This window comes from Saccharomyces eubayanus, chromosome II, assembly GCF_001298625.1.
Source record: "Saccharomyces eubayanus strain FM1318 chromosome II, whole genome shotgun sequence".
NCBI classification, from domain to species: Eukaryota; Fungi; Ascomycota; class Saccharomycetes; order Saccharomycetales; family Saccharomycetaceae; genus Saccharomyces; species Saccharomyces eubayanus.
The window spans coordinates 579,144-605,488 of NC_030977.1; the positions used below are offsets into that span (position 1 = coordinate 579,144).

General features: G+C 38.4%; 12 protein-coding genes and 1 non-coding gene across 13 annotated transcripts; 7 read left to right on the forward strand and 6 right to left on the reverse strand.

Annotated features, from left to right (window-relative positions):
• Positions 1 to 189: 189 nt before the first annotated feature.
• ACL4 (Acl4p) lies at positions 190 to 1,353 on the forward strand (the record flags this gene model as incomplete). The annotated part of the gene is made up of 1 exon (XM_018363590.1): positions 190 to 1,353. One exon carries the CDS (start codon positions 190 to 192, stop codon positions 1,351 to 1,353), a length of 1,164 nt encoding a protein of 387 aa, XP_018223719.1.
• A 192-nt stretch (positions 1,354 to 1,545) lies between these two features.
• Positions 1,546 to 2,274, reverse strand: NBP2 (adaptor protein NBP2; the record flags this gene model as incomplete). Its single annotated transcript, XM_018363591.1, has 1 exon — positions 1,546 to 2,274. One exon carries the CDS (start codon positions 2,272 to 2,274, stop codon positions 1,546 to 1,548), a length of 729 nt encoding a protein of 242 aa, XP_018223720.1.
• Positions 2,275 to 2,585: 311 nt separating this feature from the next.
• On the forward strand, positions 2,586 to 3,128 carry CWC15 (U2-type spliceosomal complex subunit CWC15; the record flags this gene model as incomplete). Its single annotated transcript, XM_018363592.1, has 1 exon — positions 2,586 to 3,128. The coding sequence occupies one exon, from the start codon at positions 2,586 to 2,588 to the stop codon at positions 3,126 to 3,128; it is 543 nt and encodes a 180-aa protein (XP_018223721.1).
• An 80-nt stretch (positions 3,129 to 3,208) lies between these two features.
• Positions 3,209 to 5,383, reverse strand: SEC1 (Sec1p; the record flags this gene model as incomplete). Its single annotated transcript, XM_018363593.1, has 1 exon — positions 3,209 to 5,383. One exon carries the CDS (start codon positions 5,381 to 5,383, stop codon positions 3,209 to 3,211), a length of 2,175 nt encoding a protein of 724 aa, XP_018223722.1.
• A 655-nt stretch (positions 5,384 to 6,038) lies between these two features.
• On the forward strand, positions 6,039 to 7,376 carry TRM82 (Trm82p; the record flags this gene model as incomplete). The annotated part of the gene is made up of 1 exon (XM_018363594.1): positions 6,039 to 7,376. The coding sequence occupies one exon, from the start codon at positions 6,039 to 6,041 to the stop codon at positions 7,374 to 7,376; it is 1,338 nt and encodes a 445-aa protein (XP_018223723.1).
• Positions 7,377 to 7,471: 95 nt separating this feature from the next.
• On the reverse strand, positions 7,472 to 10,618 carry SEC5 (exocyst subunit SEC5; the record flags this gene model as incomplete). The annotated part of the gene is made up of 1 exon (XM_018363595.1): positions 7,472 to 10,618. The coding sequence occupies one exon, from the start codon at positions 10,616 to 10,618 to the stop codon at positions 7,472 to 7,474; it is 3,147 nt and encodes a 1,048-aa protein (XP_018223724.1).
• TAF10 (Taf10p) lies at positions 10,617 to 11,240 on the forward strand (the record flags this gene model as incomplete). The annotated part of the gene is made up of 1 exon (XM_018363596.1): positions 10,617 to 11,240. One exon carries the CDS (start codon positions 10,617 to 10,619, stop codon positions 11,238 to 11,240), a length of 624 nt encoding a protein of 207 aa, XP_018223725.1.
• A 249-nt stretch (positions 11,241 to 11,489) lies between these two features.
• Positions 11,490 to 13,010, forward strand: CDC37 (Hsp90 co-chaperone CDC37; the record flags this gene model as incomplete). The annotated part of the gene is made up of 1 exon (XM_018363597.1): positions 11,490 to 13,010. The coding sequence occupies one exon, from the start codon at positions 11,490 to 11,492 to the stop codon at positions 13,008 to 13,010; it is 1,521 nt and encodes a 506-aa protein (XP_018223726.1).
• Positions 13,011 to 13,486: 476 nt separating this feature from the next.
• STB3 (Stb3p) lies at positions 13,487 to 15,037 on the reverse strand (the record flags this gene model as incomplete). Its single annotated transcript, XM_018363598.1, has 1 exon — positions 13,487 to 15,037. One exon carries the CDS (start codon positions 15,035 to 15,037, stop codon positions 13,487 to 13,489), a length of 1,551 nt encoding a protein of 516 aa, XP_018223727.1.
• A 676-nt stretch (positions 15,038 to 15,713) lies between these two features.
• DI49_0358 (uncharacterized protein) lies at positions 15,714 to 16,202 on the forward strand (the record flags this gene model as incomplete). Its single annotated transcript, XM_018363599.1, has 1 exon — positions 15,714 to 16,202. One exon carries the CDS (start codon positions 15,714 to 15,716, stop codon positions 16,200 to 16,202), a length of 489 nt encoding a protein of 162 aa, XP_018223728.1.
• Positions 16,203 to 17,332: 1,130 nt separating this feature from the next.
• SEC7 (Arf family guanine nucleotide exchange factor SEC7) lies at positions 17,333 to 23,314 on the reverse strand (the record flags this gene model as incomplete). Its single annotated transcript, XM_018363600.1, has 1 exon — positions 17,333 to 23,314. One exon carries the CDS (start codon positions 23,312 to 23,314, stop codon positions 17,333 to 17,335), a length of 5,982 nt encoding a protein of 1,993 aa, XP_018223729.1.
• Positions 23,315 to 23,814: 500 nt separating this feature from the next.
• Positions 23,815 to 23,886, reverse strand: DI49_0360. Its single transcript has one exon. It is a non-coding gene; the product is annotated as a tRNA-Gln (tRNA).
• A 930-nt stretch (positions 23,887 to 24,816) lies between these two features.
• HSP42 (heat shock protein HSP42) lies at positions 24,817 to 25,971 on the forward strand (the record flags this gene model as incomplete). The annotated part of the gene is made up of 1 exon (XM_018363601.1): positions 24,817 to 25,971. One exon carries the CDS (start codon positions 24,817 to 24,819, stop codon positions 25,969 to 25,971), a length of 1,155 nt encoding a protein of 384 aa, XP_018223730.1.
• Positions 25,972 to 26,345: the final 374 nt, after the last annotated feature.

A 26,345-nucleotide genomic window follows, 5' to 3' on the forward strand; every position in this document is an offset into this window, starting at 1 on the left:
TTCCTCTAACGAATATTTACGTAATAAGAATTCACGGGTAACCCGCATGGTTTTTGGAAAACTGAAAAAATAAGAAAAAATTTCGATGAGATGGCATCACATTAGCACTTATCAAAATATTAGTTATTAATTATATGATTGCAATTTTTTTCTCCCCTAATTCAATGAGTAGTTGAGCTTAATAAAGGAATGAGTGAACTAGAAGCTACCATCAAGCAAGCCAAAGAAGCTCTGGCTGAAAATAATGCCAAAAAAGCACTAAAAATATTGAAACCGTTCAAAAGTTCACTAAAGAAAGAAAATGCAAACAATGTGATACTAAACGAAGTATATGCGGAAGCGTATTTGGATAATGGCCAAGTGGAAAAAGCCTATCCCATTTTAGCACGTGCTTGCGAATTAGATTCAGAAGGGCAAGTTGGTGGGCCAAACAAGTTTTTCACCATGGGTCAAATCATAGGTGGACAAGATGGTGTTTCAATAATAACTCGTGGAATAGTGAGTATTTCCAGTATTGCTGGCGACAAATTAACAAATGATCAAGTTGAAAAAATTGTTGGTGGGCTACTTTCTATGATTGAGATATGGATGACTGATTTGTGTATGGAACAAAATGCAGAAGAACAGTGTGAGGAGTTAATACAGAGAGCTATGGAACTCACAGATGGAAAATCCCCTGAAACGTGGTCCACTTTGGGTTCAATTAGAATCTCTCAACAGAAATTTGGTGAAGCGTATGAAGCATTCTCGCAGGCTTGGAAGTTCTTTGACCTAAGAAAACAAGAAATTGGTGATGGTATAAATGAAAACAATAGCGTAGCCCAGACTATTGGCTTGCAGTCAGAGTTTGTAGATCTTTTACAACCTTTCTTATCTTTGGCCAAGATGTGCCTCGAAGTGGGCGCATATGAGGTCGCCTTAAAGGTTATTACGGCAGTAAGAGATATTGACGAAGATAACATAGAAGGATATTACCTGGAGGGGTTTACTTATTATTTGATGAGTAAATTGGAAATCTTCAAGCTAAAAAACCCTGAAGTAAATCTCAATCCAGAAAATATATACGAGTTCAACCAGGTTATTCAAGAAGTTCCATTAGACTTATCCAACGAATTGATTACTCAATTTGTCTATGATTCTCGTTTAGCATTGAGTTTTGCATTACAAATGGGCATTAATGCTGATAGCAAGGATGAAGTTGTACAAGAATTATTGGGTGGTGCAAACGCGTTGCTTCAAGAGATCGGAGGACCTGTGGATTCAAAAGAATTGTCACGAGTTAAGAAGGGAGAAACAATCAATGAGAACGAGGATTTTCAAGAGTTGGATTTAGTGGAGGATTTTTCTGACTAGTAACCATCTAACATAATATATGCATAAATACACAAACTTATATATATATATATATATATATATTTTTGTAAAAATAGAAATTATGGCATAGAAGAGATGAAAGAAAAACAAGAGGTAAAACTGATCATGCAAAGAACACTGGTGCGCCTTTTAATCCGTTTTCAATGAATTTACTCTACTATCGTGTTCATATCAATCCGATATTTTTAGTTTTGTTTTTACATCTGTTTCAACCTCGGCAACATCATCAATATCTTCCCATTCATCATCATCATCATCGTCATCATCGTCGTCATCATCGTCGTCGTCAATGTCATTATTGTTGTTTCCAGGATTTACACTTTGTGTAATCAAATGCGTTAGATAGAAAGGTCGAGCAGTGTCCTCTTTTTCTTCCTCTCCATCTTCCGGCTGTATATAGGTAACGAACTCCTCCGGTACCAGTCCCGTCTTTGATCTTGACTCATTTTCTGCTACTAGCCAACCTTGCCCATGCTTATAGCTGATGAATACCAGATCACCTTCCGTCAATTTTAGTTCATTATCATTCTCAGGTTCGAAATCGTAGAGGGCAACCGCACGCTGGTTAACTATGTAGTCGTCAGGTAGCGCTATACTTTGCCTTTTATTATATCCGTCATCCATATCTGAAGAATCAGAAGCCATTTCATCTTCTTCATTGTCTCCATCAAAATAACCATAATGGAGCGGATTTGAATCCTCGTATGCATAGTCTTTAATTGATATATAACCTATCGTAGCGGCCCCAGTATCTTCCATCGAATCATTATCTTCTTTTTGTACCACTGCTGAATCGCTCTCATTTTTTGATATTGTTTCATTGAGAAGGCCCATTTGTTTTCTTAGACCAGTCTTGATGATATTAGTGTCTTCATGTGCAGTTGTTTCTATATTTTCCATCTTGGGTCCAATAATTTACGGAAGGTAAAATCGGAGTAAAAGAAATGTAAAGTGAGATTTGTTAGTACCAATAACTTGAGGTCGGTAGCTGTTATGCAGTGAGTTCTATGTGTTTATTACTGTATTCTTCTCTGAAATATTCATTACATGCCAATGTGTAGCGAATTCTCCATTTCTCGCAACTTGAAAAAATAATCAAAATTACCAAAATAGTTTATCTCTACAAGAAAGGTAGACAGCAATGAAACAAAGATCTAGAAGCTTTAGAGAGAGCTATCTGGAAAGACGGACTCAGAATAACCACAAGTATCATGACCACATCACACAGACCACAGTTAGAGGCAAGAAGTGGTGCAAAAGCTGCCGCATATACTCCAACAAGCATTGAACACGCAAGATTACTACCAGGACACACGAAATTGAAGTATAGGAAGTTCAAGCAAGATATAAAGTGTAAAGAAAGTAGTTCACAAGGCGAAGGAAGTAGCGATGGCAGTGTAGACGAGAGGCAAATTAACGAAGACGAACAAGACGCTGTGGAGGATGAGAATCTTGAAGAGAATGATGATGAGAATTTTGAAGAGAGTGAGGATGACCAGGAAGATTTGCTGAAGGAATTAGCGAAGATCCAAGAGGCTAAGTTGGACAAGAAAATACGGCTTCAGCAAAAGGAGAAAATAGAAGAACAGCCGTCCAAACGATCTTGGAGGCAAAGCACGGCGTTTGGACGTCATAAAATCACAAAAATAACAAACAGTAATGACGATGGTGCAAAAAATCCACTATCTGGATACGTTAATGATATGACAAAATCTAAATATCATCAGGAATTTCTTCACAAAAATATTAAATAATACATAAGATTTATATACGATAGGGGCGTTTATATTACTTTTTAGTTAGATCTTGATGATTTTTATTCATATTTGAGGAATCATTTATCGTGATGGGATTTTCTTTTCAGGAATCTCGAGAATTTACTGCGCTTCTTTTCCTTTTCAGGCAGCTCTTGGTTTGGAGAGCCTGCTACAGCTGGACTAGAACTGCCTGGTTTGGGTCCATCATTCTGGCTTCTCAAATGAATATGGGAGACGGGTTGTGCCACTGGTTTCATTTCTTTCAAAAGGAAATCCGGAGGGTTCGTTTGCTGCTGTTGATCTTCTTTAAACTTGAAGAATTCTCTTGGATTTTGTAAATGTTTCACTTCATGTAAGAACTTCATTGGAGTTAAAATCTCGTCACTACCAATGAATATATCTCTATTTTTCAAGTTTGATTGATCGTATGCTGCTTTTATTTCAGAAAGTGATATACCACCAATAACGTAATAAAAAAACCTTTGTCTTGGTATGCTTTTTTTTAAGCTCGAGTTTTTCGTGGTCCAAGCTGCTTTATGGCGTGGATTCCTTAATGACGAGGAGGAATTGGCAGAAGTATTAACTAAGCCTGCCTGAAATTCTTCTTCATTCAAGAGCTCAATCGGTTTATCCTTTAAATAGGGGAAATATTGCTCACTCAATAATAACGGATTCGCGATGACCTTGGACAAGATGTTTCCTACAGCTGGAACAAATCTTGAAGTGTGGAATATATTTGGATCATTTACTAACGTATCATGGAACCATTCTTTTTGGAACGGTTTGTCCTTTGGCTTATCTTTAATCAATTTAAAATCAATTAAACTGTAGTTTCTGAATATTGTCAGATACTGCTGGAAATTTTCATGTTCATGATTAATCCCGATAAAATTTAATAGTTTGATAAAATCCAACTCAATAATGCCACCTCTGAAAAGAGCATACGCAATTATATAACGTAGCTTATCTAGTGTTGTTGGCTCCTTCATCATTAAAGAAGGTAAGAGGTCGTCAATGATATGTCTTGTCTTTTCACCGTTAAAATCCAACCCGAATCCGGAAAGGCTCTGTTCAATAGTGGACGTATCAGCCAGTTTTCTCTCCGCATTTTCTTTTAAACATTCATCAATTAAAGTTTTATGTAAAATCAGTCTTCTTCTTTCCTCGTCGAAATCTTTTAAGTGTGCCACCACACTTAATAAATCGGTAGTATTTTTAACGTTTGATCTATCAACCAACAGCGGATTTTTGGCGATTAGTTCCTTGATTCTACCTTGAATGTACTCATTCGCATCCATGATGTGCTGATGTTTTAAATCAACCCAGTCAGGATCAGATAGATCTACTAATTTCGCAGTCTTTTCCTCTTGTTCACCGGCTTCATTCTCTGCAAAATAGTGGTATGTATCCTTTTGTGTATCCACGTTTGAGACCAAGTCGTAAGACATTGCCTGATAACTAAAATCATGTAATATAGGGGCAAAGGGATCCAATGTTCTATCAGTTATCATCAAAATTGAACGTGGCCTCTCAGTATTTTGAGGAGGAAATTCGGGGTTATTACGAGCGTAGGTATCTATCGCTATTTGGAAGGCATTTGCAATGGACCTGGTCAAAGAATTTGAGCCTGCCACGGGATTTGAGTCACGAGCATCTTCTTCATCTAAAGGATTTGGTTCAAAATATCTAACAATCGGATATTCTCCAGTAATGACACATAAGCTCACCAAAGAGCCCACAATCTTCCTCACATTAGTAGGAATTAGACCTTGGCAGTTCTTATTGAAAAAAACCTGCAACGAATTTTCCATTTGTAAAGTCTGGAACAATTGAGCTTCTTTAACGAAAAACCCCAATTCAATGGGCTTGAATGAGTCAAGGTTTTGGCCAATGTAACGTTTTGATTGGAAGAACTGAAATATGGGATTCGTTAGCCCCGGTAAGAACCTAATATGGCACCTTCTGTATTTGGGGGGTCTCACCATATAGTCAGCGTCGATACAATTGATGTTGAACTTGGTGGGCTCCAATATGTAGATAGCGTCAATGGAAGATTGACCCTTCCTAGTAGGTGAATCGATCAGATCTACAGAAGTAACATTGTTTAGCAATTCTCGAGGTGTGAGGAACAGGTAACTTAGTATTGTCTCCACTGTTTTATCGATGATAAGAAACTTTAAGTTGTTCTTTGTTTCGATCTGGTTTAAAACCCCTAATAGGTAGCTCCTCTGTAATTCAATCAAATCCGACATCGTCCGCCAATTCGAGCATACGCAGACTTTTCCCACGTTTTCCAATGCTTCTCTTTGCTCTCAAGAAGATACAAATAGTATACCATGATCTTCTGCAGGAATTTGATCAGGTCGTTTAAGCAAGAGAAAAAACACCGTGCTGTGTGACCACAATACCAAGAATACTGCAAAAACGCAAGATGCACTTGCAACATTTCTGCCTTGATTAATGCCGTTTGGAAGTGGTATTTATGCAGTTAGTTCACTCTTCGGTGACTTTGAAGAAGCGCCAGGAGCAAACGTCTCCAGCGTAAAGAATGCAAATCATCAAAAACTGTACTTTCATCCAAGATGAAACATTACAAAGGAATGCCACGCCCTCAACCTTGAAGAACTCCGTAGTTTGAGGGTGTGTCTCGATATAGTGCAGCTAAAATCACAACTCATCAACGCACTTTTGTGCTTATAGCTTCATCATATTACCTCATTATGCCACTTCATTAAAGCTATTATTCATAGTCTATAATACTCGGTTTTTACCAGCGGGAAAAATAGCGAATTTAAAAAAATCGATGAGTTGAAAAAAATTTTTTGCAAGAATAAACGTAGTTAAGATTAATAAACTACGCGAGGTGACTGTATTCATTGTATTCAAGAGCACCGTGCGTATTTCAGAATGACTGTGATTCACCCTTTGCAAAACACACTCACGTCTCGTGATGGCTCTCTGGTTTTCGCCATTGTCAAAAACTCTATTCTAAGTTTTAAGTATCAGTCATCAAATCAATGGGAACTTATTGGCCAATGGTCTGACGATTTCGATAAAGCCCAAGAAATGAAGAAGAGCGTCACTAAAGAACAGCAAAGACAAATCAGCGAAAATGGTATCAAGAACAAAAAATTAAAAAGCAATAAAGGCGACTCAATTATCAAGACAGAGGCTAAAATTCCATCACCAGGTATTGGTGCCCCTCCAATATATTCATATATCAGAAACCTACAACTAACTCCAGACGAATCAAAGCTAATCGCGTGTGCTGATTCTGACAAATCAGTTTTGATTTTCAATGTTGATAAAGCTTCTAAGACAAACGTTTTGAAACTGTCTAAAAGATTTTCCTTTCCCAAGAGACCCAATGCTATTTCGATAGCTGAAGATGCAGCCACAGTCATCGTGGCTGATAAATTTGGTGATGTGTACTCTATTGACATGAACTCTAGCCCAGAAGAGAAATTCACTCAAGAACCTATCCTGGGCCATGTGTCTATGCTGACTGATGTGTGCATGGTTAAGGACTCTGACGATCATCAATTTATAATCACAAGTGATAGAGATGAACATATTAGAATTTCGTACTATCCGCAATGTTATGTCGTAGATAAATGGCTGTTCGGCCATAAGCATTTCGTTTCTTCCATATGCTGTGACAAAGATTATCTGTTGCTGAGCGCTGGCGGTGATAATGAAATATTTGCTTGGGATTGGAAAACTGGTGAAAATTTGTCCACTTTTGATTACAGCGACTTGATTAAGCCTTATTTAAATGACCAACATTTGGCACCATCGAGATTCCAAAATGAGGAAAACAATATCATTGAGTTTGCCGTTAGTAAAATCGCAAAAGTAAACAACCTACCGTTTGTTGCGTTTTTCGTCGAAGCTACAAAATGTATCATAATTTTGGAAATATCTGGAAAGGAAAAAGGCAAACTGTCACTAAAGCAAATCATAGATTTGCCATATAATGTCATTTCATTGTCCGCACAAAATGACGAATTCCAAATTACTTTAGATAATCAAAAGTCGCCTCAAGTTCAAAGCAGTTTCGCCAAATTTATTCAGTATAGTACCAATGATGATAAATTTGTCATCAATGATGAAAAATCGAATCTATTCGATAAGGTTATTACTAAATCTTTGCAAGAAGATTCTAACTTGAATGCTGAAGAAGACGATATTTATCCATTGTACAATATCGCTTCGTTGAGAAAACACGGGGAACATTATTCATAAAATGTAAGTACTATGCCTGTATAACGTATATAAAAGATATATATTGAGGGTGTCAATAATTGTAGCATCATTAGTGCACTAATTTGACCGCTTGTTCAATTGAACGCAGCAAATTGAATAGAAGTCCTCTTCAGATTTGCGGATACAATGGGTTCGATTTCATTGATACGTTTCTGTAGTCTATTTGTGTCGTTCTGGAAACAATTTTGTAAACACGCCCTTAATGTTGCCTCAGTGTCCTTTTCCAATAATGGGCCCATGACTCTTTGGAAAAATTCTAGATCCACTATAACTTGTAATAAACCATCGTTAGAAAGGTTGCCGATATAAGGTTTAAATGCTTCGAATAGGTATCTTGCTATAAAAATTTGAGTTTCAATCAGAATCTTGTGAATCAACTGGGGCCCAATTCTAAAACATTCACTGTGGACCACAATCAAAATCATCAACGCTTCTATAATATAATCACCCACTCTGAATGAATTTGATGTGTACATTGGCCAATTTATTTCATGGAATTTCTCTTCAAGAGTATCTCTCAAATTAATTTTTAAGTCAGAAAGATAATTTCCAAAGATGGACGATTCCATTTTGGACAATAAGCTGAACAATTCTAAGTTCTTGGAAGTTAAGTTCCATTCAAACGCATCATCAAAGTACTGCAATACATTTGGAAACGTGCACTCTCTAATGTACTGTAGATTTGTCAATGTCAATATTGTATGAGAATTTCTTGGGTTGTCTTTATCTTTAGCGGCATTTTTTAAAATTGCTTCCAAAACAGCTTCCAGCGAGATAATTTGTTGAATTTCAATTCCTGTAAGTAATTGTTTTGACGGGTAGCTGACCACTGAAATTCCGTTAATAATTGGCAGTTTCTCGAATGCAAATAATAAGTCTCTCGTGGTCTTGATACTGACTTCTTGGAAGGAACGAACAATTTCTGGAAACTGAGTCACACCATACTCAAAAACTAAATTCTTGTTATTGTCCTTTGATTTGCTTGAGAAAATAACAGTTTCATAAACTTGCCAATTCTCTAGTTGATAAAAGTTTGAGATATCTCTCAATTTTGTCGAAGAGATAGCACCTACGCAACGATCGATTATGACCGATAAAGTGGTTCTGCAAATATCAATACCGTTCGTTGTAATGTTTAATTGTGCTAATTCGGTAGAGAATTTTAAAATGGGCTCCACAACTTTGGGTAGGTATCTCAAACAACTTAACCCATTACAATTCGGTGGTATAAACCCATAGTCCAAAGGTGACCCAGTTTCCTTATTATTGCCAGCCTTTTCGCTACTTTGGTCCCTCTTTAACGAGAAGGGTAAAGAAGCTTGAGAAGACTTGAAAAAAGACAGCAAGTTTTGTGAAACTAAGTTGATGAAATTCTCACCTTTTAACCTGATGTCGCTAATCTGTTCTTTCTTTAATATTAAACTTTTTTGGTATGATTCAATTATGTTAGAATCACCGATCAGAATATTTTCCTTTCTCTTTTCATTGATAATAGAGTTTTGATAAGTTCCATCTAAAAACTTTTCGATGTGTTCCCAAAATTCTATGAATTGATTGCATATTTTCCACAGGTCATTGATATACTTTAAAATCAATAGCCACATTTCGATAATTATTGGAGAGTCGGTTAAACCCTGAGAACTAGATTGAGAATTCAAGTTTAAATAATTAGTTGCAGAGATGGTATTGATCTTGCTTGGGTCAGTGGCGGTTCTTAAGTCATCACTGTCTTTACTAATATCACTTATATTCTGGAACAACTGGTTAATTTGTAGATAATAGGACAATTCAATGCAATCCTGATTATGATCTTGATTGGTGTTGTTCTGTAAGATGAGCTTTTGAGAATGAATAATTTTATTGATCATATGATTAGACAACTCGCTTAAATTACCCTGAAAACCATTCAATTTTATGGTCATCCACCTCAAGATTGGGTTTTCATTAGATGATGAAGCAGCATTCTTGTCACCAGTTTGATTTTTGTTGATGAAGTTTTCTAAATTCAATAATTTGGAAAATAAGGAAAGTATAGTCTCTTGAGGTTGGTCAACGTCGAAATTTGAGTTTATCAAACTGTTCCAAATCAAGTCTTTATAGATGGTTAGTACTTTTTCAACCTGAGACCAGATTCTTTTAATAATTAACGATTGTGAGGTATCTAAACTTTGGTTAAAACCACGGCGGATATTGACACCTTTTGAGTATTGAACCATAAATTCATTGAAATTGTTATTATTTAAACATTTTTTCAAAGATTTGGGTAAATTGAAGTAAAACTTGTTTTGTTCTATAAATTTTTTGGTTGCTTGGTAACTTAGAATTTTTTGATAGTTATCCGTTAATGGTTTCAACCTAAAAGTTGTTGTCCTAATAACCTCGTCGACTTTTTTATTTAAATTTTTCACATTTATTTGATTCTCCTTTGGTGAATCGTCTTGGATGTTTTCGTTAGTCTTCTCATCAAATTCTTTGTACATTTGATCCAGTTTGTTTTTGATTTTAACATATTTGGTGAAGTTTTTACCAACCAACTGTGTTAAATTTCCGGATTGGACTTGTATATCATTGTCCAGCTTATCCAACGAGTTATTTAAATCTTTGAAGGAGTCCTGTTTGTGCATATCTCTTAAAAAGGCCTTCACATTAAATTGCTTGCTATTAACAAGATACTTTAACCTTGTTGAATCGTTTGGTAGATTCCAATATTGTAGTTCCTTGGACATCTCTTGACCACTTAAGGGATCCCTGATGAAGCTTAAGGCTTCATCATTCAAATAGGCCCTTGATTCCTTGTCAATGCTAATCTGATTACCGTATTTAAAGTCTTTCAATATGTCAAAAGACGATTCCGTCCCAAATTCAGTGGTAGTAGCCTCATCGTTATTTAATTTTGAGGAATCTTGTACCCATGAACGAGTTGGATTGATAGTCTTCAACTGATAAAATTGGAGTAAATCCTCATCACTAACTTGAAAGTTATCCATGGTAGTAAAATCACGTCTACTATATCCGGACCCAATGCTAATTGTCTTCCCGTTCGATCGACGCCTGAATGTAAACAACTCTATTTTGTTTATTATTAGAGCTGAATAGTTATTATTATTCCTTCGTTTTTCATGTGGAACAAAGACGAAAATAAAAAGAGGCTGTAAATCATACTCATGACTAGAGCCAAAGGAACGGAGTGGCAACATCAGAACAAAGAACAGAGAAGTCATGGATTTTGAGGAAGAATACGATGCCGAATTTGACGACAATCAAGAGGGGCCATTAGAGACGCCTTTTCCAGCCGCAAGCACCGCTGACAATGAGAAAGAGCATAACGCCGGTGAAGATACATCTTCACAAAAGAATAAGAAGCAGAAAAGAGAAACAGTCGTGGATGATGGGAGTGAAAACCCATTCGGTATTCCCGAATTTACAAGGAAGGATAAGACCTTGGAAGAGATTCTAGAGATGATGGACGATACGCCTCCCATCATCCCAGATGCAGTGGTGGATTACTATCTAACGAAAAATGGGTTTGATATGGCAGACGTACGAGTGAAAAGACTTTTAGCATTGGCTACCCAGAAGTTTGTTAGTGACATAGCCAAGGACGCGTACGAATACTCGAGGATCAGGTCCTCGGTTGCCGTATCCAATGCAAACAATGGTCAGGCAAGAGCTAGACAATTACTGCAAGGGCAACAGCAGCCGGGAGTACAACAGATTTCACAACAACAGCACCAACAGAATGAGAAGACTACAGCCAGCAAAGTTGTTCTGACGGTAAATGATCTAAGTAGCGCTGTTGCAGAGTACGGACTCAATATCGGTCGTCCTGACTTCTACCGCTAGTTATCAGTACGTAAGAATATATATATATATATGTATAATGAAGCAGTATACAGGCATTTTGAATATATTACCCATCTTCTGAATCGGAATGGAGCCGTTATTCAACGATGTGGCAACTTCCTTGAAGATCCGTTTTTCATGATTTTTTATTAAGAATCAGGAAGGATTGATTATGAGAAAGAAACCTTCCTTTCCACCAATACTTTCCTCCTGGAGAGAAGGAAACATCAAACAAGTATACGCGCGAAAATGGCCATTGACTACTCTAAATGGGACAAGATTGAGCTATCAGACGATTCTGATGTCGAAGTGCATCCTAATGTGGACAAGAAATCGTTCATCAAATGGAAACAGCAGAGTATTCATGAACAACGTTTTAAAAGAAACCAGGATATTAAAAACTTGGAGACTCAAGTAGACATGTATTCTCATTTGAACAAGAGGGTGGATAAAATTTTGAGCACGCTACCAGAGAAAGATTTGGTTGACTTGTCAGCTGTTACCAAATTCTTAAATGCAAATTTTGATAAGTCAGAGAAGAATAAAGGTGAAAATGTGGACCCTGAGATTGCAACGTATAATGAGATGGTAGAAGACCTTTTTGAACAACTGTCCAAAGATTTGGCCAAAGAGGGTAAAGACTCTAGGGACGCTTCTCTTTTAAAAAATTCTATTTTAAAACATAGAGCTAAAATTGATTCAGTTACTATTGATGCCAAGAAGAAATTAGATGAACTATACAAGGAGAGAAACGCCCACATTTCATCTGATGATTTCCACACTGGATTTGATAGTAGTTTCATGAACAAGAAAAAGGAAGAGGCTGAGAAATTAGAGGCAGCAGCTTCTAGCGCTCCCAAAAGTACATCTGACTCCTCTATTCTTAACAAATTAGTCAAATCATCGACTCCACAAGCCTTTATCAAATTCGAAGATGATCCAATGAAATTAGCTGAAGAAACTGAAGAGTTTGGTAAGATCCATGTTAATGAATATTCTAAATCTCAGAAATTTTTGTTAGAACATTTACCCATCATCTCAGAACAGCAAAAGGATGCCTTGATGATGAAAGCGTTTGAGTATCAGTTGCATGGTGACGATATGATGACCTTACAAGTCATTCATCAATCCGAGTTAATGGCTTACATTAAAGAGATCTACGACTTGAAAAAAATTCCATTCTTAAATCCAATAGAACTATCAAATGTTATCAATATGTTTTTCGAAAAGGTCATATTTAATAAAGATAAACCAATAGGCAAAGAATCTTTTCTAAAATCGGTTCAAGAAAAATTTCTGCACGTTCAGAAACGTTCAAAAATCCTACAACAAGAGGAGATGGATGAATCAAATGCTGAAGGAGTAGAGACAATTCAACTAAAATCATTGGATGACTCTACTGAGTTAGAAGTGAACTTGCCAGATTTCAATTCTAAGGATGCACAAGAAATGGAAAAGGTTAAAGTTTTCAAAACCTTATTACCGGAGGAAATGCAGCAAGCCATAATGACCAAAAACTTGGAGAATATTAATAAGGTGTTCGAAGATATACCAATCGAGGAGGCTGAGAAAATTTTGGAGGTGTTTAACGATATTGACCTTATTGGAATTAAAGCGATTTTAGAGAATGAAAAGGATTTCCAAAACCTGAAAGATCAATACGAACAGGGACACGAAGATGCCACTGTAGAGAAGCTGACCATAAATGATAGTGACAACCGGGGAGAAGTACATGAAGAAGTAAACAATACTGCTGATACAGTTGATTAGCAATTTGACTTAGCTACTTATAGGTGCAGTATGCATCCTTTTTCGTTTGTTAAATTCTTGCTGTTTTTTAGTCGTTGTCATTTGCGCAAAATTTTATAATCGACAAAGTCGTTAACTTACATCATAAAATTACACCTATTTGTGTACGTGAATATGTAAATTATCTTTTTTTCTATTAGTTTATGGTGTGTGTGTATGTATGCGTAATCTATATACTACACAAAGAACTGAAAACGTAAATGTGAAAAAAAAAAATGGTCTTTTAAGATATCGAATGGGTTAATATATGAAATGAATATGAAAAAAACCGTGACAAAGATGAGGTGAAAAAACGATAATCGAAAAACTAGTAAAGAGACAAAAAAAACTCAAAGCAAAACTTGGTGATAAACTTTCATTAAAACAAAGTATATATATTCTTTTTCATTTTCAATTTTTATTGATTTTTTTTTTTATTTTATTGTGCCGGTGAATATCTAGGATTTTAAACTCATCAATAAAAAGGCAGCGCTGTTGTCTTCACCGTTTTTTGGCTGCTGGCCGTGTTTTTGCTGGCCGTGTTGTAAGGGCGATCCGGTTTCTCTATTCTGAGAGTTGATAAAATTTGGATTTGTAGGTTTTGGACTAACCACGCCATTGGTAGAACTTGCTACACTATCTATATTGGGTACCAAACTGTTATTCCTTAAAGAGGCAGCGCCAATCGATTCCCAATCTTCTTCATCTGTATCAGAGTGAGGTTGATGATGGGAACGGGAACGAAGTTGCGGGGATGAATCGCCGTTCAGGTGTGGCAATGTCATTTTATGCTTTTCTTTGTCCGATAACAATAAATTGCTTGAACCCAAATTTATCTGATCTTCTAGTTTGGGAGAAGTAGAAGCTGATGTAACTTTTGAGGTAGGGTTTGTCGTGACGATCAAATAATTTTTATTGGGGAAAAGAGTTGATCTAATGCTTGACTCTTTCGAGACAGACAAACGGGAAGCTCTTCTCGAAGTTGGTTCACTAGTCGCAGTTATTTTTTCTAAATCTACTTTCCCTTGATTAGTGCTACTACTGTTGTTTGATGGTATAGTAGTTGAAGTTGAACTGGCGGAGAGATGGGATGAGTCTTGGTGCGCGTTTAACTTCGAGATGAACGAAGTATGTGGCTTTATACTGGAACGGCGTCTATTCCTTAGAAGTGGTCTGATCTTTTGTGCTATTATTTCATGTTCAATGTTTTCAGGGGTGGAATCAGCAAACACGACTTGCGACCTCCTCCTACCGAAACTATAAGGATCGTTGTTAGGAACCTTTCCAGAATTATTACTGCTGTTCCTTGATTTATTCTGATAGTGCAAATGATGATCATCTTCATCAAAATCTTCATCCTCATCTTCCGAAGCAAGCGCGTTTTCATCTATATAGACCACGTTAGCTGCTGAAAGTGGCGATTTACTGCGTTTGATATTAACAGGAATGGCAGCAGCAGGATTACCGACGGCAGTAGCAGGAGTAGTGATATGGTCAATGCCAGCATTGTTATGTTCGATTCTAACTGGCATTTCAACGTGGCCGCCCGAATTCGAGTTTGAGTTGTTACTTTTTCTTCTTTGACTCTCTTGAGAAATTAAGTCTTTCACCTTGGAATTAGCAAAATTGGTCGCTTCCAGCTCCTTATCAAAATTAGCTGGGTCTACCTTTTTAGCAGACCACTGGCCCCAACCAATTTTTTCAAATACCACCGATCGTTCTTTATCGCCACTTTCCATTGCACTCATTATGAGTCGTCTTTGCTTTGAAGACGATAAATCTTTGAAGCAGGGAATGTCCAGACATAAAGTTTGCGTGATGTGCCTAATGGCCAATGGTCCCTTTTCTAGTAATAGAGTGGATAATTTCCCAGGAGTCACCCTTTGAGCCGCTGCCAACCCTGCAGGTGACGATGTAGAAATAGGTTTTGTGTTGAAAATATTAGAGTTTAGCTCTGATTTGACCGATATGTTTTGAGGAGGCGATACGTCCTCTTGGTTTTCTGACATTACAATAATGTTTTGGAGAATGTCCTTTCAGCTACTTTAGGGGAATTACAACAAAAGCAAATGTCTAGTGTTTGGTTATCACAGCTAAATGGTTTTGGTATGGCACTTTTCCCTTCGTCGTCCTTTGTAGAGTAGTGTGTATAGCCAAGTCGATCTTTTTTATAAAATTTCAAAATGGTTACAAATTCACGTGCTTAGTTTGGAAATTGGTTACCGAGCTAAAAACACGACTTTCAAATCTCAGCTCGCTCTTTTTTGCGATAGCTTAATGTGTGCCTTTTCAAAATGGCTAGGCACTGTCTGCACTCAATGCTCTTTTAGTTGATCTGTTTCACGTATTGTTACAGTGTACCTGTATTTGTGTGTAAGTGTGTGAGTGTGTGTGGAGGTATATACATGAAACAAAAAAGACTATCTGAAATAGCTGATACTCCGGTTAGTCATGAAAGACGCCTTAACCCTCTCAGCGCGCACGTCCGGAGTGATCTGCCGACTGCTGTACAGAATCCTGCACAATATATACAAGTATTAGTCTTGACACATTCTGGAGGTCGGCAGAAACGTCCAGAGTAGAGCGGGTGGGTGTGGTTGCATCCTCTCGTCGATCGGATTGGCTGGAGCCATCTTACGTACACGTAATACTCTTCGTAATACTGCATCGGACCGTGTTTCGGTAATGCTCTTCAGGAGAACGGTTGCAGCAAAAGGGTCAGTTGCCTCCCCGTCATGCTTGACAAGTAGCCTGCGACGTTTAAGTCTCGTTTCAAGAGGCCAGCAGATGTTCGCTTTACGTACACGTTCTCCAGCAACACAAACGCAGCAACATTCTGGCTYGAGATATCATCGGGAGTCGCTGCCGCACGGTCTCAGAAGCATTCTCGTTGACCAACGGAGGACGTCACAGCGCCGTGTTAGGCAAATCGACGACCAGAAGCGTTGCTACATTCTATACTCTACTTCTGTCGGTGATAAGTTAGTTGCCTTCCGTCGCCGAGTTTGCGACATAATATCAAGGATCTGGTTTCAGACGAATACCAATACAGTTCTTATGATCGCTCTTCGCAATGGAGGCCAAGTTATACTAAACAGTCGATGTGCCTTCCTGCTTGGAACGCACCGTCGCGAATGGCTTAGAACCATACAGGAGTTGATACGGAAAAGTTAGCCTTCTGGTAAATACGGTCATAGCATATATCACTAATGTGTTCAAATGCCATATGGATCCATCCTCCCGCATTGCACCACAAATTGCCCACTTGTTATTATGCCTAATTCAAGCGAAATAGAAACTCCGACAGTGTTGAGCATGTTGAGGAAGTGTAACCAGATTTTCCTGCACTCTTGATCGACCACAATGCTGCAGTTAATATAGAAATCTTGCTGCCTCGAAATCCTTGCTCATTCTTTTCTGTGTGCCATGATTCAAGTTTGCTTACGTCAATATGAGTACTATTGACGTAATTCCCCGTATACGCTCTGCGAGGCGCACAAGTGCGCAGTAATCCAGCCGATGTTTCCTACTGTCAGCAATGTGTATCTTCTGCTTAACATCAGATTCATGTCTTGCCGGCAACGACGTGTCCATGAAGTTCCCTGCAGAGGTGGGTGTGTGTGACTTTTTGTCGGGCTAGGCGTATACAGAAGAGATCGTGTGAGATTCAATGGTTATAAATTGTACTTTGTTAAGCAGGTTTCTTCTTCTTCTAAGTGGTTCTTCATCCTCCATGTTCGCCTCATTGATGCGGCCGTTCAAAAACTCAGTGACCGAATTTAGCTAGTCCTCGCATTTGGTGAACACAATACATTCTAACAAATGTGTGCGTTCTTAACATAGAGCACCGTGGTTTTTCGTAACACGCTGACGCCTTTCTATACTTCGAACTTAGCTTACAGTGGGCTGACCAGAGAGCTTTTTGATATAAAAGCAGCTATAGCTTTCAAAGTAATTTTTTTTCGGGTTTGCCTCTAGCGTGTCTTGTAGTTCTTGTTCATTATCTAAGTACTATTCAATCGCTAGTTGCATGCGTTAAAGCTATAAATCGCTTTTTGCATCTGCAGAATTGATATAACTAGGTACGCAAAAGGCAACTATCGAATACTTAATCTAACGATTATTTTGCATAATATACATATTTTGAGTCTTTATACGGTATACAAATTCTTACACTCACAAAACCTATAGGGAAACGTTGCAGTTCAGCGAGGTTGATTGTAAAGAAAGGCATTTTCTTCTTCACCTCCTCTCACGTCTCTATAGATGTGCTCGATCGCCTTAGCTACCTAACACTGGACCCTTCAATCGGTAGAAAGATATAATTCACCAACTCTACTTAGGAACTGCTTGACGGCTTGTCTCAATTCCGTTGGGACACTCTTGTCTAATATCTGAATCACCAAGGCGTACATAGCTGGACAATACAATTTAAAGTCTTCATCGTCAAATTCATAGTAACCTTGCAAGATTTCAACAATCACTGAACGCCAAGCGTTGATACTACGTTCCATGGTTCTATCATCTAAGGAAACGTAACCCTCAACAACTTGAATGCAAATACCAATTAAACGGACTATTAGATCAGCCTTCTTCTCATCATCGTTCAAATATAACTGGAACATGATGTCAAGGAGAACAGCGGCGGCACTTGTCTCTTGTTTCAATAGGTTAGGGATCTTATCAACCACGCGAGCTTCTACTAATCTTGTCCTCAACCCGTAATCCTCATTAAAATCACGAGAAAATTCATAAGATTTTTCTAGTAATCTGGTAATTCTGATGGACTCCTTATAAGGTATGCAATGCGCAAAATCTTCATTTTCAAATAATTCATTCAGTAATTCTATCATTAACAATTGCAGAACGCATTTGACGACAATGGAGTTTTTGACGTTTATTCTCCGACGTATATCTTCATTACTCTCATTACGTTTCATATTCTTGGTTCTTTTGGGGACATTCAAAGTAGCGGCCTTTAAGTTTGACTCTTCTTTAACAACCGGTTCAGAATTGTCATTGTTCAACTTAGTTCCCCCGTTTTGTCCATTTAGCGTTCCGACCATGTCGCCGCCTACATCTTCACTAGATTCTTCTTGGTGCGCTCTCTCAACAGTCTCACTGATATTGGATTCGTTTTCACTTCCATCGTTATTATCATTATCTGATTGTTGGCTGATATCATTTGTGGTTTGGTGATGAGAGACGGAGGGTTTTCTTCCTTGCTGCAATGGGTCATAATCGAACAGTTCATTGGCAGTAGTTAAATCGAACAATTTATCAAACACGTCGCCTATCTGGTTCCAGTGGTACTCATTGAATTTGGTTACGTTTTGTAATATTAATTGTTGTAAGCAAGATCTACCAATTCTAGCGATAGTATCATTTTCCTGACAAATACAAGAAACTAAAAGACCCAAAAATCCATCAAGCATCTTATTTAATGATTCGAAGTAATGTGTGAAAAGGGCAATCAAATTTCTCAAAGCTTGAATCAATGTGGTTGATAGCCAAACGCTTAAGTCATCGTGGCTATTGAATTGATTGACTTCCCAATGTTTTGATAATACACCGAAAATAGGGAAAAGTAGTTTCTTGCAAATCTTTTCCCAAAACTCATCATTGAATTTACTACCGTATGCTACTAAAGCATCGAACATGTAGTTTAGCGCACGTGATCTGACTTCTAGATCTTCAGCTGTCATGATTGTGTCGTTGAAGCAGAATAACATAGGGAACCATACATCCTGGAATATGTCTTTCCCACGCAGCAAAGCATTGTTATGTTTTCTTTCTTCCTCTGCCTTATTTTCGTTGTAGAAGCAGATTTCCGCAACATTCTGTGTCATCTTTCTTAGTGATTCTAAAGCATGTAAAGATAATTTTTGAAATCTCTTATTTTTGGTGATTTCTCTAAAGACACCGACCAATTCAGAAAAGGCATCTTCTTGCGAGAATACATCTTCGAAGTGATTGGTCACGATATCGTTGCTAACTAACAGTTGTGTCTTTAAAACAATGGATTCAGTGCTTGAGCGAGCAGTATATTGTAAAGATTCGAGAATTGGTTTCCAACCAGACTTGATTCTTTCCGATTTTGTTAAGATGAAATTTCTAAAACACTCGATAATCATTTCTTGAACTTCAGTATTACCGCTGTTTTGGACTGTGTATTCAAATGGTTTTAAAAAGTCGTGCTGAAATTCAAAGCCTGACAGTTCTTCAATATCCAAGAATCTCATTGACAATTGACGTAGAGAATCGATAGCAAAAAATACAACAGCCAAGTTAGAGTTTGTAGCAATCTTATTGAATGCTTTTCCCATAACAGCCCATAGTGGAGTCCATTCTAATTTAATACGATCCATATTGTAGTAACAAACATCGACCATTTTTTGCAAAGAAAACATTCTTGGAGTAGAAGCGTTTTCAGATGATTCAATCTCCTCTTGAGATACAGCAGTCAAAGCTTTGATAAACTCAACGATAGCATTGCCTGATAACTCTGAACTCTTAGTAAATATATTGTCCATCAAAACAACTAATTCACTAGATGAGATAAACTTCGAAATTTCAGGCGATAAGGTTTGATTATGGTGTTTTTCTTGAGCTAGCTCGGTTGGAGTTGCCTTCTTGCCCCAAACATCAAAAAACGATGTGTTATTAGATCTTGATGATTCATAAGAAACTCTTGGGTTTGCAAAACGAGCTTGCGCGACATCTGGGACAGTATCTCTATCGATACCCTTAGATATCAGTTGCAGTCTTTCCATCTGAGACACTACTAGTAAAATATCCTTCCATGATCCCTCCAAGTAATTTCCTTCGGATAATGCAACTTCAAGAAGAATTACCATTGCATTAACATTCTTCACTTTGATTTCTTCGAGGTTTTGGAGGTTACAGAATTGGACTAAAGCACCTACAAAAGAAGTTCTAGCATCGTTAATTCTGAAAGTAGAAGCAATTTTTATCGATATCTTCAACCCCTCCAAGCACTTATTCGTAGTATCAGTGTCGTCATATTCCTTAAATGGTGGGGATAAAGCTGCTAAAAAGGACATCCAAAGTGTTTCGAAAATCGATTTAACATGCTCGACGTGAGAGGCAGCATAATAAATATCTGGGCTTCTTTTGTTTTTCGACCTGTTCAGATTCTTAAAGACCAGTTCAGTCTTAGATGATATTTCCTTTGAGACTTGATTGTACGCTTCTCTTGTTAAGTCACGAGAATTGAAAAAATTGAAAGCAGATTGTTGTTGTTGTTGAACAACATTGGTGTCGCCTGAAAGCATTGCTTGATGCTGTTCAGAAAGCAATTTGATTTCATTTTTAGCGATTTCATTAAATAAGCCTTCCAGGAACTCTTTAGGTAAATCTCTTCCATTATCAATTCCTTCGTTATTTTCCAAGAACTCTTGTAAAGACATCTTATTTTTGATTCGTGATGAATGTAAATCAGTGTTAAGCATTATTAGAGAGTACGAAAGCACGTATGCAGTATCTGCCTTTGAAAAGATTCCTGGGTTTTGATCAACGAATCTTTCCGCAAATTTTAGCATGAATCTATCGATTTTTTGGCCTTCACCAGGCAGCCTGAATTTCTGTAAAAATGATCTCAATGCATCCACAATAGACATACCAGTGAAGTCAAATTCATCTACAAATGCATGCATTATCGCAATATTCTTGTCGTCACCTTCACCTAAATAATCACCAATGGCAGCCATGTCTAATCCTTCCGTTTCTAGTAACCACTTAGCAATAGAGGTTGCGGAGTCATCCTCCATAAATCCCTTTTGAATGAGCACTGGAATGGCTTTTTTGGGTTTGTTATTGAAAATAGCGATACATTCTGATAAAGCTGTCTTCCTTAATTTCAAATTTTCAAATTGGGTGGGATCATCTGTATCAACATTTTGACTGCTTAGTGACTTGCTTTCTTCATCTTCATATGTAGGTCTAAAGTCATCATTAATTACTACAGCAGAAGACCTTACGTCATCATTCAAAGATGATCTAGATTCCTGAGGACCACATGGAGTTGAGTTCAGTGCTGTTTTAGAAGCACTTTGGTTTGGATTTAGAGCTTTGTGAGCCCATGAGCTTAAAGAACGTAAAACCGACACAATACAATTCAGCGACACCATTTTGAGAGCAAAATCTAGAGGGAAGAGTAAGTTGATTTGGCCAACATCAGGACTAGAAGACAAGTTAGAGGAAGTTAAGAGGGGCAACTGGGAAAAATCATAAGTTGATAAGGATTTTGAGATTTGTTCGTCATAATATGATCTTTGAGTTTGAGTAATTTCCACTCTTGTTAAAGCCAATCTTGTTAAATAATCAACAGTTATCTCCACAACATTTGGCATTCCAGGATTACAATCATAATTTAAGTAAAATTCAACCAAGGTTCTTGGGTCGTTGCAAATTCGTTGAATAACACTCAAAAAATACCTCTTCTGTTGGGAGGTGGATGTAGTTAATTCTGAAATAGGAAAATAAATCTCTGTCAAAAAGACTGGGATCTCCTTAACGAAATCTGCTCTTAAGTTAGCAATTAATAACCACATAATTTCTAAAGTCACTTCGAAAACAGGAGCTAGAGGAGACGCAGCATTTCTTGATAAAACAAGGCGCAAGTATTGTCTAATTGAATCGATAAAACAAATACGTTCTTTTCCTGGTAGGAAGATGTTATGAGAAAGGAAAACGTCGATGTGATCTTTGATGATAGAGTAAATAATGTGAAGCGACAGAAGTTTTGATCTAACGGCATGTGATCTCATATCGAGTTCTGTTTCTAGCGGTTTAGCACATATTTTCGCCATAACTCTAAAAACTAAGAACGCATCTTTGACCGCTAGGTCTTGATTAGTGATGGCGTTAAAGTCAGGTTGTTGAGAATCCATGAGTCTTTCTTCGTCGTCATTCAGTTTATCCATATTTTCCAAAGTTAAAGGCACCGGCGTTTCTACATTGTCGGAAAGTTCGGAAAGTTCAGTGGTAGATGGTTGCTGGTGGTTCTTTGCCGATAAAGACAATGTTGAAGAGGCAGTCTGTTTGAGATCGACCTTGTCATATACTGAACCAATGATTTGTGTTAAGGTAGCCTGGGCAATGCCTTGGTTTGAAGGGTTCAATGAGAAAACAAAGACATTGTAAATTGTCCTGATGGCCTTTAACAGGGAAGCGCCATGGCATAGGGAATTTGAATCCTCCTCTAAAATGCAACTGGAAAGCGCTCTTACAATTTGTAACTCCACTCGTTCATCAGTCCCTTCACCTTGGAAACAATCAGAAATAGTGTCAATGGCAGCGTCTATGATTTTTTGCTTCGGAGGTGGTGTTATGCCATCGGCTACATCTTGCTGTTGGTCGTTGGAAGCTAAAGAATCAGGGGGGTTGACTAGCAGCTTTTCGTCCAAAGATCTGAAGGAAAATAGTTTCGACAGACAATCTAAGGCCAAGTTTTGGATCCTGGAAGATTTGGTACGGCAACTCGCCCTCAATGCTTCGAAAACCAGTATTGAATCGACGTAATGTGAGTTACTTGTGGATTGTGGATCGAATTCTTTAAATTTTTGTAGTGTCCTTTCGATAGCCTTTTGAGCATTCGAATGTTTTTTCATGTCCTTATCATTTAAGATTGTTTCCAAAGTTGTTTTCACTAAGATTATAGTCGARCTTGTGTGTGAACCATTTGAGGAAAGTGAAATATTTCTGGTATGAGAGGCCGATGGGGCAGCAGTATTGTTGATAGGAGCATGGTCTTGTTCAGAGACAACAGGTTCGTCACCTTCTTCCTCTTCTGATGCACTTTCGTCACCTGAAGAGTCATTTGATGTATTTCCATCAGTTTCCTCTAGTCCCTCGTCTTCACCAGCGCTTTCTGTCGAGATTGATTCGGAGCCTTCCCCTCCTTCAGAGCCGGAACCCGAGGTACTGTTGTCGTCATCTGTATCGTCGTCATCGTCATCGTCATCGTCATCGTCATCGTCATCATCTTCATCTTCATCGTCATCATTAGTATCTTCAGGATCTTCTTCCGACACTCGGGAGCCGCTAGCTTCACGACTATTTACCCCGTTTCCCTCGGATGCGTTTTTAGCGTCCTTGTGTTTCTGCTCTTCATGATTTACCGGTTTAACCTCTTTTTCTTCTTGCCCTTCCTTTTCGCCATGGTGTGGTTCTACAGTGTGATCGGTTGAAGAAGTGGTCTCTACATTTGGAGGTGCTCCGGCAGTACTTGTTTCAGAACTCAGTCCTGGATTCTGCTCAGACATCTGCTATAGTGGCACTTTGACTTGTTTCTTATCTTCTGTTTGAACTCGGCAAAAATGGAGTAAGAAACAACTAACAGAATACTTTTTATTGGTGTTGGAGAAACTTGGAAAATTGAGCACAGGTTAGTTGCAGAGCTGTTTTGTATTCCTCCTAGAAATGGCTTAAACTTTGATACTTTCTTGCTTACGGAACAATTGAGTGGGAACAATCGTGTTCAGAAAGATATTAATGTAAATCTCAATTCTCGGTTTCCTTTTTCGTTATTTTGTTTTTCCCTCGCCTCGATATTGTAATTTTTCATTCGGCGCCTTGATAAAAACTCTACGTATATACTTTCCTTCCTGTAGGGGAAAACGACAATACGTGGGACTGCCCATGCATCTAAAAACTCGATCTCAACGCCTTGCAAAAGTAGCTCTACAATACTTATTAGCTATCCCTTGAAAAGATTGATTGAAAGAATATAGGGCTCTAATTATTCAGTGGTGATGGAAAAAAGAGGTCCTACCCGGATTCGAACCGGGGTTGTCCGGATCAAAACCGAAAGTGATAACCACTACACTATAGGACCGATAATCCTGGAAAAAGGGCATCAATCTGAGACTTTTGTTACACAAAATATGTGTATGCCATCTACTCTAAACGTTACAGTTTTTGATGATGATGTTTTCAACAAGCATTCCCTATCCCGTTACATCCCTCGCGTATGGATTTATTAGAGAGAATAGCATCATCGTTTGTTTTTTTTGCAATTTTTAACATTAGCTGAGAAAATGTACATATCAGGACAGTCAAAAAAAACAAAAACAGAATTTGGTGAGAAAAAGACCGAAACTGTAAGCGCTCGTATTATTAATGTAATAAGAACAATGAATCATATCATAGAAAAAGAGAACAAAATCACATCTTGTAGAATTTAGAATATATGGGGATAACACTTCTACTATATATCTTCATACATGACATTCTTACTGTCTACCAAAAGTGAAATTCCAAACTGTGACCGTGCCTTACAAGTCATCAAAGACAAAATTGAACCGGCAACTTGAATCCAATCAAGTAGCAGCAAGTATGAGTGGCACTTGTTAAGATCACAACGCAGTTCTCTTCAAATGGCTTACAGATACCGTGACAGAGCTTTGCCACCTCATATTTGGCGGGGGCCGGTGGGCGGCTGGGCGGCAAGCCACCCTACCATTGGCGCGCGGTTAAAAATTCCAGAAGGTTCGCGAAGATCTGGTCAGGGGTGGCAACACAAGGGAGCTAGGAAGAGCCCACGGGGGCGGCACTGGCGCCGGGGGGCCATTGTCGCGTTGCGTATATTGCATATATAACAGTTACCGGTTTCCTGGAAGTGGTTCCTGGAGAGGCTTTGATATTGAATTTTAGAGGGAGAAATAAATAAGAATTTATATCATAGATACAGGCAGTCGTAGACAACGTTCTTAGTCAGTCCTGCATACACAATCTCAAATCGAAATACATCATAAAAAAAAGAAGCATGAGCTTTTACCAACCATCATTATCCCTTTACGACATTTTGAATGCATTGTCCAACCAAGGTGGCCTGAGAGAGCAGCAGGAACCTCCCCGTCAAACGCAAAGGCCACAGAGACACTATCCGCATCACGGTCAGTCACATGCTGGCGGACACCACCCCCATCACCACCACCCACTGTACAACAGGTATAACGGCCCTCCCAGTAGCTATTACTACCAGTTCCCGGGACAAGCCCATTACTACAGCCCGGAATACGGCTGCGATGATGAAAGCGGCTACGAGGAAGACCAAGACGAAGATATGGTCGATAACGGGAGAAACTACGGTGAAGAGCAACAAGAAAGTGGCCGCTCCAGGCAGTATCCATCCTACTACCACAGCAACGCTGCGAGGAACTACAGTAACGACCAACAGGCGAACAGTTTGAACGACTTGTTGACTGCTTTAATTGGCGTTCCACCTTATGAAGAAGTTGAACCAGAGGTAGAAGCAAAGGCTGTAGAGAAGGAAAATGAAAACGGGAACGGGAATGAGAATGAGAAGCCACAAACATGGGCACCAGGTGAAAAATCCGAGGAACCAAAGGTGGAAACGTCAGGAAACAATAACAATCCTCCTCCAGAGAAACCGGAAGCGTCCTCAAAACCACCGCTAAATAAGAAACGCTCATCTTTCGCTCACTTGCAAGCTCCATCTCCGGTTCCTGACCCTTTACAAGTTTCCAAACCGGAAGGGAGAATGGACTTGCCATTTTCACCCGAGGTGAACATCTACGATACCAAGGACACTTACGTGGTTGTTCTTGCGCTACCAGGCGCCAACTCTAAAGCGTTCCACATAGATTACCATCCCTCCTCTCATGAACTACTTATCAAAGGTAAAATCGAGGACAGAATCGGGATTGACGAAAAATTCCTGAAAATCACAGAACTGAAGTATGGTGCCTTCGAAAGAACCGTCAAGTTCCCTGTCTTGCCTCGTATCAAAGACGAGGAAATCAAAGCGACCTACAACAATGGTCTACTACAGATCAAGGTCCCCAAAATCGTCAACGATACTGAAAAACCAAAACCTAAAAAGAGAATTGCCATCGAAGAAATACCTGACGAAGAATTAGAATTTGAAGAAAACCCCAACCCTGCTGAACCAAATTGAAAAACCATAAATATACGTACATAAATATATATTAATCAACTATTGATGCTTCATCACCGTATTAAACACAATAGGCAAGACAGTATAGCATTTGCTTGCTTTTTCACCATCCCTTTCTCTCCAAAGCGGCAGTGTTAATTCGTCTTTCTTTTTTTTTGACGCGCGTCACAGTTTGAAAGCCTGTGTCGTTGCATTATTTTTTGCTTTTTAATTTACGTATAAAAGAAAGCTTGGGACATAAAGCAAATGCTTCAAACAGAGTAATTGAGATCGTTCAATCAGCAAGTTGAAAAGAATTGTTTAGCGAAAATCTGCAGTCATTCTTCTTGTTGTAGCGGATACGATAGCTTCAACCGGGTATTAGATAGTGCCTT